The 12,126-nt window shown below is 35.6% G+C and overlaps 1 protein-coding gene across 1 annotated transcript; it reads left to right on the forward strand.

Annotated features, from left to right (window-relative positions):
• The first annotated feature begins 9,954 nt into the window (after positions 1–9,954).
• LOC100764220 (olfactory receptor 2L8) lies at positions 9,955–10,911 on the forward strand. Its single transcript, XM_035444134.1, has one exon. It carries the CDS (start codon positions 9,955–9,957, stop codon positions 10,909–10,911), a length of 957 nt encoding a protein of 318 aa, XP_035300025.1.
• Positions 10,912–12,126: the final 1,215 nt, after the last annotated feature.

The raw sequence follows: 12,126 nt of genomic DNA on the forward strand, positions 1-12,126 counted from the left end.
CTAGTCATCTCCCTCTCTTCACTCATGGTGATGGACAGAACCCCCAAGACAGTGTATTTCTGTGAGAAGGCCACTCAATGTTGTATGCTCTCAGTCCCTTCATCAGGTAAGTATTGGAACTCCCTTTCTTTCCTTTTGTGTTGTTTGTCATGTTTCTTTTACTATCTGGTTAGGAAGGCACATATTTTTCTTTTTCTGTTTCCCTAGCACCTCCACATAATGGCTTGACCCCCCCTCAGGAGGTGAAACCAAGGCTTGGCTCCAAACACTGTCCTTCATCTGGAGACACTGTGTGGGATGGTGTTGCCTCCAGATGCTCCTTCATTCTACAGGGTTGTTTTGTCTATGATGTTTTTTTTCCATGTGAAGTTAAGAATTGTTCTTTCAAGGTCTGTGAAGAATTGTGTTGGGATTTTGATGGGGATTGCATTGAATCTGTAGATTGCTTTTGGTAAGCTTGCCATTTTTACTTTGTTGATCCTACCAATGCAATAGCATGGGAGATCTTTCCATTTTCTGATAGTTTCTTCAATTTCTTTCTTCAAAGACTTAAAGCTCTTGTCCTACAGGTCTTTCACTTGTTTGGTTACAGTTACCCTAAGATATTTTGTTATTTGTGGCTATTGTGAAGGGTGATGCTTCTCTGATTTCTTTCTTAGCCCATTTATCATCAGTAGATAGGAGGGCTAGTGTGTGTGTGTGTGTGTGTGTGTGTGTGTGTGTGTGTGTGTGTGTGTTAACCTTGTATCCTGCCACATTACTGAAGGTGTTTAGCAGCTGTAGGAGTTCCTTGGTAGAATTTTTGGGGTCACTTATGTATACTATCATATCATCATGCAGCATAGTCTTAATGGATATAGTTACAAAACATCTCTGCACTTAAGGCTTGGGGAACATTAGGGAAGAGGGAATAAATGATTGTAAGTGTTGGAGTATCAGGGAATATTCTTTGAGATTGTGTCTCCTAGTTACACCAGAAACTCCACATATAAAGTCTTATCAACATGACTGCCCAAGTGTAACTGAAGAACACCATCAATGGACCTGAAAAGTGGACAGAGAAAAGTTCATGAGGTCTCAGCCCTACAAAAAGAACTATAGGCACCTGGAGAAACTGGGAGCCAGAGATGTGGTCTTTGCCAGGGAAGAGTACGACAATTGATTATCTAGTGCAAAATGGTGAGCCCTGAAGTCATACATACATATAAGTAAAGTAACATTATATGGACTGAGTGGCTTGTTTTAGGAATATATATTTATATAAATCATCATATATATGCAATGACATTTAGTGGAAAACGGGGTCATGAATTTGAAGGAGAGTAGGGAGGGGTATATTGGAGGGTTTTGAGGAAGGAAAGGAGAGGGATACATGCTGCAATTATATTATAATTTCAAAAAAAGATTATAAATTCACAAAAGCTGGCATGAGAAACCCTCTTTAGAGTTGCTGATCAGGGGAGGTAGACTCCCTCCAAACACTACAGGCCAATGTTTTTGCCCTTAATTGCCTATCAGGGTTTGAAAGTATGCCCCTATTGCTGAAGATGCTATTTACTTCAAACACAGGATTGGAAATTGATCCACCTGAAAGAATTGGAAATTGATCCACCTGAAAGTATCCTTCCAGAGAATTAGCTTTCATAGGATTAAATGGTATTATGCAAGCTGTGAAGTTATTATGCAACCAATAGTGTTACCCATCCTTGATCCCAATGAACCACAACCACCAGCATGGTAAGGTATCCCAAATTGCTCATTAGTGGCATTCTTTCTTGATGGCAACAAAAACTTGTCTAGTTGGACTTAAGTCACACTCAACAGGAGGGGAATTTTGCTTGGTATTGGAAATCTACTTAACTCTTGGGCTGGAGATAGTGAGGTCATTTAAACTAGAGGAGTACCTACTACTGCCAATTTACTAAACCAGACTAATTCCTAATTGCATTCTAAATACTAAATTCTAAATTCTCAAGCAAGTGTAACTCTCACCCTTCATCAAAGAAGCTTCTCTTCACATCAGATGGAGACCATTGCAGAAAACTACAACTGGTCAAAATGTAGAACATACCTGACTGTGGGTATTTGTATCCATTGGACACATCTACAATACAACTCTTGTGCCTATGATCGAGAGAACATTATGGAAGAGGGGCATAAAGATTTTCAAAGCTAGAGAACAAGCAAGTCTGCTGTTATATTGTGTCCCCTTAAAATGAAATAAAGCTACAATCATGTAATCCCACAAACATGACTGCATAAACAAGACCAGAACAATGACACTAATGGACTTAGTATCATGGAGGAAGGAAATATTATGAGGTACTACCTCAAGACAAAGAACTATAGGGAGCTAAGTCTCTACAGAATCCCATGGGATGAGCCCCTAATTCGTTATTCAATATCAAGTGATCAGCTTGAAATCATGTACATCCAAGCCTCAGTGAATCGACTCAGTGGGATTTATTTATACAAGTAGGCATATATGTGTATGTATGTACATATATATATATTACATATGCATATGCAATAATAACTATTAAAAAGATTCCATGGATTGAGGCAGAGAGACAGGGATGGTCAGACTTGGAAGGAGCTGAAAATGAAGTTGAAGGATGGAAATGATGTAATTATATTTTAATTAAAAATAAAAATTTAGACAAAATATTTTTTAAGAATCCCACATACTTAGTGAAACTCAGATATTTTGCTACTAGAATAATATCAATAAATGTGCTGAATTGACTTATCAGCTCCAGAAACCTTTAAAGAAATTTCTAAAACTTCTTTCTTCACCTTGGTCTAATTCCTGATTCATTAGTAGCTTAACCCACAGCATGGTAATCTCTATGGACTTTGTCAAGAGAACACACACACACACACACACACACACACACACACACACACACACACACACACACACACACACACACAAAGAGAGAGAGAGAGAGAGAGAGAGAGAGAGAGAGAGAGAGAGGAGGGGATTTTAAATCTACTAGGGATTGCTTAGAATCATAATTGCCCTTGTTTTCATTGAAGGCAACAGTTGCCAAGCCCAGAATGGGCAGAAAGCATGTTCACTGACTTGCCATTAACAAAAGTGATTTTTGTTTATGTGATCACTGTAGAGTTACTGTGCGGTACTCTGGTAAGAGAAATTGTGATCCTGGAGAGATAAAAATGGTGTATATTCTAAGTGAGTTATTACATTTAGTTATCATATTTATTTATTTATTCTGGAAAATGCTGAAGGAAATTTGTTTTAAAATTATTGAAAATTTCCATTTACAAAGTATCAGCATTTAGTATATTCAAGATTTCCTTCATAAAAACAGGAACAGTGATATTTTTGGATTAGAGTGGGTTTAAGACAACCTATTATACAAAATCATCATATATATAATATATATGGAAAGACAAATATGATGCTATTTTAAATCTATAACACATAATTCTGAAAAGAACTTCAGTGATTAATGATATATAGAATGAATTATTATTGAAGTTGAAAACAAAGCCAGTCTTATCTAAAATTTTCTGTGTTTATGGTAAAAATGATATCATTTACAGTAAATGACACGAAGGTCTTGAAATTATGTCCATTATAAAGATACTACAAGTAGTGTTTAATAAAACATGTTAAAATTTATGTGAATTCAAATACAACCTCAAAATCTGAGCATGTTTTGGTTTTAAATGAACCAAGATATTTATGGAAAAACGTATTATGTTGCAGAAAAGAGAACAGTCAATGTTAGTTGTATTTGCTGCAAGGAAGGATGTTTCCAGGCAAGTGCAAGTGGTCACCACATTCATGTTGATTTCCTGGTATTATCTCTTTTGGCAATGGGGATTTGTATGGATTGAAATAGTTCCCTAGTTATGTTTAACATTTTAGGGTATGGGGACCGTAATGCATTCAGGCATAGTGAATTTCAGAAACAGATAAAAGTGAGTCTGAGGGAGCACTGGCTGTGATTTCACAACACAAAGCAGCTTGGGAACTGATTCCTAACAATGTTTCCAGAATGGGAAGAGTCAGATTTGTGCAAGAGGGCTGCAGATAGACCTCAGTGAAATTCAGTGGAGAAAGTCACATTTAAAGAGGACCAATTTGCTAGCAATTGAATCTTGAATTTTTGACTTCTTTCTTGGAATCATAAAAAAATTGTCAGTTAGTACAGGGTTATAGGCTTCCCAGGGTAAATTTATTGTTTCTTTGACATGATTTCATTTACATAAATTACAAATTATAAAACATTCTCATCTACATTTTGTAAGAAATCTAAACTTCTTATAAAAAGGCAAGTGTATTTACATAAAATCTAGCATATTAAGACAGCAGGATAATGGCTAAAATTACCCATCTATTAAGCAATAGTACGGTTTGTAGACTTAAGTACATGAGAAATTCATAGAAATATTGCAAATTGCATGTTTCAACTGTTCATTCTTTTAATCTGCAATTGGAACTTGTTATGATCCATAAGCTTGCTTTTTCATCTTATTTCTTTTAATTTCCATGTAATCACTAAAATTTCAGTTAAATAATAGTGATTTATTAGCAACCTTAGATACCAAGTCACTGAACAATATAGTTGTAACAAATATGTGGGTGATGATCACAGGCTGGTGGCCATGCTGATGCATGTGTTGGTGGCTAAAAAGTAGCAAATGCCAGAGCCACGGCATAGTGTTAATCTATCCAAGATTCTCTGCATGAATTCTCCATGGACTATTTCATGTAATCTTCCAATAACTTATTTTTTAAAAATTCTATGATAATTTACAGAGCTCCAAAATTAGTGTTGAATAATCTAAGCTTACAATAAAAGTAGAAATCCCTCAAGTTTTTATCCCAAACTCTTGTACAACAGTCTGGTGTAAAGATATAGCTCCATAAATCATCCTCCCATCTGACTAAAATTCAAAGGACTATTATCTTTTTATCCATCAAAGTGCTAAATATTTATGTAGTGTCTATCCATGAATGCTAATTCATCATTGTAGGATTTCAAGATAGTGAGTACAGACCTCAAATAGCAAGTAGAGGTATGTGATTTGAAAGCACAACCATAGAGAGAAAGACTTTTCATTAAAAGAATTATGGTTCTCATTGTGTACATCCTTCTAAATAATCACAACTTATAATTGTTTGGATAATATTAGAAAAGCAATACTAAAATAACAGAAGAGATTACACATTATTTCCTTTTGTAAGATGTGTTGTGAAATGTTGAAGGAATAAGGGATCTTATGTGTTTCAATGCGAGGACACTCTTGGGAACAATGTTTGTCTATACTCCACGGATACCCCAGGTTATTTGATTTGGATTCTGTGAAAACTATTTCTTAATCAAAAAGTTCATATAGATGAAAATACAAAAAGAAATTTTGTCTATGGATTTACAGATGGTCAAGCATGAAAAATAAATTATAAAGTACATTTCAGTGGCACATGTATGCGACGGATGGGGTAGCCCCAACCTTAATGTATCCTCAGCTACATAGCAGTTTTGAACCTAGCAACCAAGAGAACACAGCAACCAAGGAATTGTAGCAATGTAGATCTTATGGGAGAAAATGAATCCGCTGTGTTCTAGGAAAGAATGGGCATGTCTTGGCTTACAGGCTCCTGTCTGACATGTGATTAAGAAACTCCTCTGTGGAGTTTCGATTCTTTAGGATATCTTTAAGACAAGATGAGAGACTATGGATCAAGCTTGTGTGAATGTCAGTGGAGATTATTTTAACGTACATGTATGCTTAAAGGTACCACCATACATTCTTTATAAAGTCTCTAGCAGGGAAAATTTGTTTTTTTTCATAAAATCAAAACCCAAAATGCAACAATCATTCCAAATCCACTAAAAACAACTTAGTGATCAGAATTAAAGTAATGAAGAGTCCTAGGAAACTTGCAGTAAAGGGACATTCTAATGAATAAATGCCAGAGGCCCCTCCAAAGGGCTCACAAATACTATACAATTTCATTTTAAACTGCACAAATCAAGCTTGCTTCTTCAAAATAAGAAAAGCATATCAAAATACTTGTTTTCTATAATTATACGGATAATTGAAGTAATGATTTTTTATCAGATTTTTTAGGTGACTACGAGTATAGGGAAAATGTGTATTCTCTGCTCATTGAATTCATGGAGCTGTAGCATTTTTTTGCTTTCACTGAAGTTTGTCTAAATTAATAAAATTTTTGATATTTAAAAAAGTATCTAAAAGCTTAAAATCTAATACCCATATCAGAGAAAACATGTAAGATAGGTGTTTTTGGGGTCTGGATAACCTCACTTGATATTTTTGTTTCTAGATCCACCCACACATTTGCAAATTCCATTTTTTCCTAAGACTAACTAATATTTCATTGTGTAAACGTATCATATTTTCATCATCCATTCAACTGTTGACAGACATCTAGAGTGTTTATACTGTCTGTCTATTATGAACACAGCTGCAATGAACATGGATAAACAAGTATCTATGGTAAGGTATAGAGTCCTTTGTATATGCCCAAGAATCATACAGCTAGATCTTGCAGTAGATTGATTTTCAGTTTTTTGAAGAAGCTCCACACTGATTTTCAAAAGTGCTAGTTTGCACTCCTACTGGCAATGAATAAGTATCCCCCCTTCTCCATATACTCACCAGTATATGCCCTCAATTGTCTTATTGCTTCAGAAATATTATCTCAGAATGTGTGAAGAATAAGACAGGGAATCTAATCAAAGATATACTGATACATAATATCTATGTTTGTGTCTGATTTGTCTCCTCTTGGTTCCCAAAAGGAGATCAAACAAAATTTGCATAAATTTCTTAACTTGATTTTGTTTTCTATGCTAGTAGTTACCAGGCAAGGTAGCACATGCCTTTTGTCCCAGCACTTAGTAGGCAGAGGCAGGGAGATCTCTGTGACTCCTATGTAGGTAATTCTGGTCTACATGGCAAAATTCTAGGCTAGACAAGACTGCATAGTAATTAATACCTTATCTCAAAAAAGTACTAGTGGTTACACGATTTTACAGGCTATATTATCAAGATTAAACAAAATGAAATATGGAGGAGATTTTAAAATGTGGTTTCTAATACTAAATCAATGGATTTAGATAATTTAATTGAGGCAGGTATCTGGATACTTGCAAGCCTGGGCTATCTTTCTACCCACAGGTCTTGTGTTTCATCAGGGTTATTATTTCATCTCACTATGAAGTCCTTGTCACTCTTTTCTGATTTTTCCCCCATGTGTAGTGCCTTGAGCACTCTTTGTTAGGAGAATCAAGACAAGTTAAAATACATTCAAATGACCTGTAAATAAATGAATGATTGCTCTTTCAGTTGGAGAAAGAAAGAAGGTATTATGGTTTGGTTTGTCATGTAAGCACCTCTCTTAACTTTCAACTTTGAAACAAACATTCATTGGCTGAAACCAATTTCCTTTCAGGTGCAACACTCCTTTAATTAATGTCACATTATTCACTATTGTCTTACAGGGATAACAAAACACAGTAGACTGAAATAATATCTTTGAATAAGTGATTATTTCTCTTTGTGATTATCATCTTAGCATTAAAGTGATGCATGGAAGTATTGTTATACCCTGTGTAAAGTACAAATGGAGGCAGTCATCACCATGTTAATCATATTGGTAATTATTAACATCACATTTCAATCAGTCATTTAAAATATCAATTCAAGTGGCATACTCTAATGTCAGTCTAGGATGTTAGTGTCATGATGAATTCAACTATGTCTGTATGGAATATCTGCTTCCCAGAATTTCATGTTTCCATTAGCCAGTTGAGATTCTTTTGCCAGGACTCAAATGTTCTGCCTTGTTTCACACAGTTTACTTCAAGCTTCATGTTTTGAAATGATTAAGTCTGGAAAATTTTTATGCTATCCAATAACATCCTCATAGCCAATCTGATTGCTGCTCAGATAAATATTTCATGGTTTACCTTTTATTTCTGTAATATTTTAAGTAATATATTGTTTGTGAAGAGTGGACAGATAGCAAACATTTCTGCTTATCACACCCTTCTTCTTGCCCCAACCACAGACATAGCCACAACTTTCTTCTGGTTTGGTGAAGGTTAACATTTTTGTTCCATCTTCTATACTGTATTGATGTTTCCTGTACTAGAATGCGTTAGAAGTATGGACAACACACAACATCATGCAAAAGCCTGTAAGTGTTTGGTTTCAGATACTTCATTTCTCCTCATGGCTTTTTTTCTAAAAAATACCCTTATAGGTTCTCATTCTGTAGTCTATTTGGAAAATTAAAGTGATTTTTTTTAGGAAACTTTCTTGATTCTCAAGAAACTACTCTGTTTAATAAATAATTTTATTTTCAAAAATAATAATTTCCCTTTACTTTTCTGCATAATATGCATGGTATTTAGACAATAGAACCATTTATTTCAGTCTGAGGAATTTTTTAATTTGATAATCTCTACCCACAATTATTTTGTATTAGGAATTTTTACGAATGCCTGTACATATGCATACATATTCAATCTTAACACTCCGTTTCTAAACTTCAGTCTTTTATGTTTTATTTCTAATTTTTCTTTAGAATGATGTCCTGAAATTTACTTTAGAACTTTCCTTGACTGTATTTGATCAGCTCTGGTCATTTTAGTTTCAGAAATTCTTTGCCAGCATCTGTCATTCCTTAAAATAAGTGGTATCTGTGCTATGAACTGAATAACTCTCTATGTGACTCTGAAGATGCCAGTTTTTCTGATAAAAAATCTATTTCCCAATAATTTCTATGCATTTATTATTCTATGCATGCACTTGTGTGTTTATATGTGTATGTGTTTGTATATTCCTAAGTGCTATGTCTCCCTCTTCAGTTTGCAGGTTCCCAGGCTGATATTCTATTCTTTGGCTCTAGCACAGACAGACATATCATGCATTTTCTGGGCTCAGTATGTTAAGCCTTCTGCAGACTACATTCCTTGTGGAGGAGAATGGTCCATGCTCATGCTCATTCCGAAGACTCAGGATTCCTTTTCCCTCCCGGAATTTAGCACCCTGACTCTATTCCATTAATAAGCCTGAAAAAACTCTGAATGGTCCTCTTTTGTAGGCATCCCTCCACTTTGCATTACAGATTTTTAAATGTATACCATTTATTTCTTTTTCATTCCAGTTAGTTGTAAGATGCAAAAGTCATAAATGTTGTGTGTGTTTAGATTACCACCTTTTGTTCTATATAAGAGAGGAAAATAAGGAGTGAAGAAAAAGCAAAGTGCTCTGTGAGTTTCTGAGAAGGGGCAAAGCGCAACACTTGTTCCTTTTGTGGAGTTAATGTGATGTGTATATAGAGTGTTCCAAATGTGAATGAAGAAGTAAAATATTTCTTCATGTAGTTGACACTTGTCAATAAGTGTTATTCATAGATTTTTAAAGAAATAGCAAAATCTAACTTTTAAAAGTTCTTTATTATTATTAATGTGAAGGATGTGCATAAGAAGGAAATACAGTTTTGAACGATCTTATTAACTGTTGCATCTTTGTGTGTGTCTTAGGGCCAGAGTATGGCAAAAAGTGTCACCCTGACTAGAAAAGAACTGTATTCAATTATGGACCTATATTTTAGACACTTACTTTGGTTTGAAAAATGCACTATGAAGTCTCACATTCATGACACCTTGTTTTTTTAGGGATGAAAATCTCCAGTTTCTAATAAGGCCATTATGGAAATATTTATTCTTGTAAGTTGCCAGGGTTCAGTAAGATATTTTGTTCAAGTATGTTGTTTTACTCCAGATTTATATATGAAATAGAAGATGAGTCAAAGTACATTATTCTTTTCTTAGCAGTTATGAAGATTCCAAGTCTGGTGAAAATCATGAATTGAATTATTTTATTATCTTTTATGTAACTTATTGTTGAATATGCATCTAAGAAAATCTAATTGAATACCCAATGGATAATTATAATCAAACATTTACAGGTTTCATTTTGTTGGGATTGTTCCCATCATCACAAACAGGTCTGTTCCTCTTCATTCTCATTGTTCTCATCTTCCTGACAGCTTGGATTGGCAACCTGTCCATGATCCTCCTCATCCTCCTGGATTCCCATCTCCACACACCCATGTATTTCTTACTCAGTCAGCTTTCTCTCATTGACTTAAATTACATCTCTACCATTGTTCCTAAAATGGTGTCTGACTTCTTGTTGGGTAATAAGTACATCTCCTTCATTGGCTGTGGGTTTCAGATCTTCCTATTCTTGACTTTTGGTGGTGCAGAAACCCTTTTGCTGGCTTCGATGGCCTATGACCGTTATGTGGCTATTTGCTTTCCTCTCCACTATGCAACACGCATGAATAAAAGAGTCTGTGTGCTGATGATAATAGGATCATGGGTGCTGGGCTCCATTAACTCTTGTGCGCACACTGGGTATGCACTCCACATTCCTTACTGCCGATCCAGGACAATCAACCATTTCTTCTGTGATGTCCCTGCCATGTTAACCCTGGCCTGCATGGACACATGGGTGTATGAGTACACAGTATTTGTGAGCACAATCCTCTTTCTTGTGTTTCCATTCATTGGTATAGTGTGTTCTTATGGTCATGTATTCCTAGCTGTCTACCGCATGCACTCTTGGGCAGGGAAGAAGAAGGCTTATTCTACCTGTAGCACTCATCTCACTGTGGTAACTTTCTACTATGCACCATTTGCTTACACTTATCTACGCCCAAGATCCCTTCGATCCCCAGCAGAGGACAAGATTCTGGCAGTCTTCTACACAGTCCTCACGCCAATGCTCAATCCCATCATCTACAGCCTGAGAAACAAAGAAGTGATGGAGGCACTGAGAAGGACAACTCACAGAATTTGCTCTTCAAAAAACATAGACAACTTGACTACCTGAGTCTGGGACTTAGGTACAAGCACACCCAACATTGGTATTCTTCTGTTAAACCATAAGAACAGAAATATTCCAAAAGAGATTAATGATAATAAGGCATTAAGTAAAAAGTCTGTGGGGATAAGGACAAATGTTTATAGATTGCTGTTAAGGCTTAGCCCTGTAGTAAGCTCCTGGTTCAAATTCCCCTACTCATACTCCCTTATTTAGCTCTCCCTTTCCATTTAATCCTTCAATTTCAGTTTCTCCCCAGTTTCTCTCTGTCTATTTTCTATTTCCCCTTTCTTGGGAGATCCTTCCTTCCTCCCTAGTTCCTCACTCTATCCTTAATCTCTTTAGTCATTTAGATAGTAACATCCTTATTGAAGGCTTAAGATCTACCATCTATTGAAGGCCTCACAATCCAGTGGGAGCAGAAAGAATATGTGATAGGTAGGGTTTTAGTTAGGGGGTAGTAGGGGAGGACATGAGGGAGAAGGGAACTGAGATTGTCATGTAAAACAATCTTATTTATAATTCAAATAAAAAATCTGCAAAAAAGATCTTCATCTATTAAGAAGCAGAACACAAATGTAGAACCCAAATCTCTAAAGCAGTTTATATCTCATGTTGTGGTAATCACCACACATTTTTAAACCGTTGTGTGTTTTTATCTTTTCTGTACTCACATTTGAAACTAAGCATGATGGGGGAAGTCCTTCTGTGTATATTTCTCTCTTATTGGTTAATGAATAAAATACTGTTGGCCAATAGGGAAGCAAGACATATGGGACTAGGAGAGAAGTTCTGGGAAATGTAGTAGCGAGGAGTTGCCATGGGATCCCATGAAGAGAGGAAGCATGCCACTGGCGTCAATAAGATAAGTCTTTATAAAATATATAGATGAATGGTTATGGTTGATACTTAAGACAGAGCTAGCAATAAGAAATCCTAGTCATTGGCTAACAGCATTGTAACTAATATAAGACTGTGTGTTATTTGGGGGTCCTAACATGGCCACAGAACTCAGTCAGCTGGCAGAAAGAGTTATCGTTACATAAGCATATTTATAATACTATCCTTTTGTACACTATAACTGCAATTTAAACTGTACGCATTTCATCTTCTCAATAAGGATCATTAGAATCTAGAAATATATGGAAATTATCAAATTTGGGATGGACAGATGGCTAAGAATTTAGAATTGTGAAGCATAGTCCCAGTGATATACCTGTAACA

This window comes from Cricetulus griseus, chromosome 4, assembly GCF_003668045.3.
Source record: "Cricetulus griseus strain 17A/GY chromosome 4, alternate assembly CriGri-PICRH-1.0, whole genome shotgun sequence".
NCBI lineage: Eukaryota > Metazoa > Chordata > Mammalia > Rodentia > Cricetidae > Cricetulus > Cricetulus griseus.

Coding starts and splice junctions, on each gene's coding strand:
- LOC100764220 (XM_035444134.1), top strand. CDS start 9,955: ATGGATAATTATAATCAAACATTTACAGGTTTCATTTTGTTGGGATTG.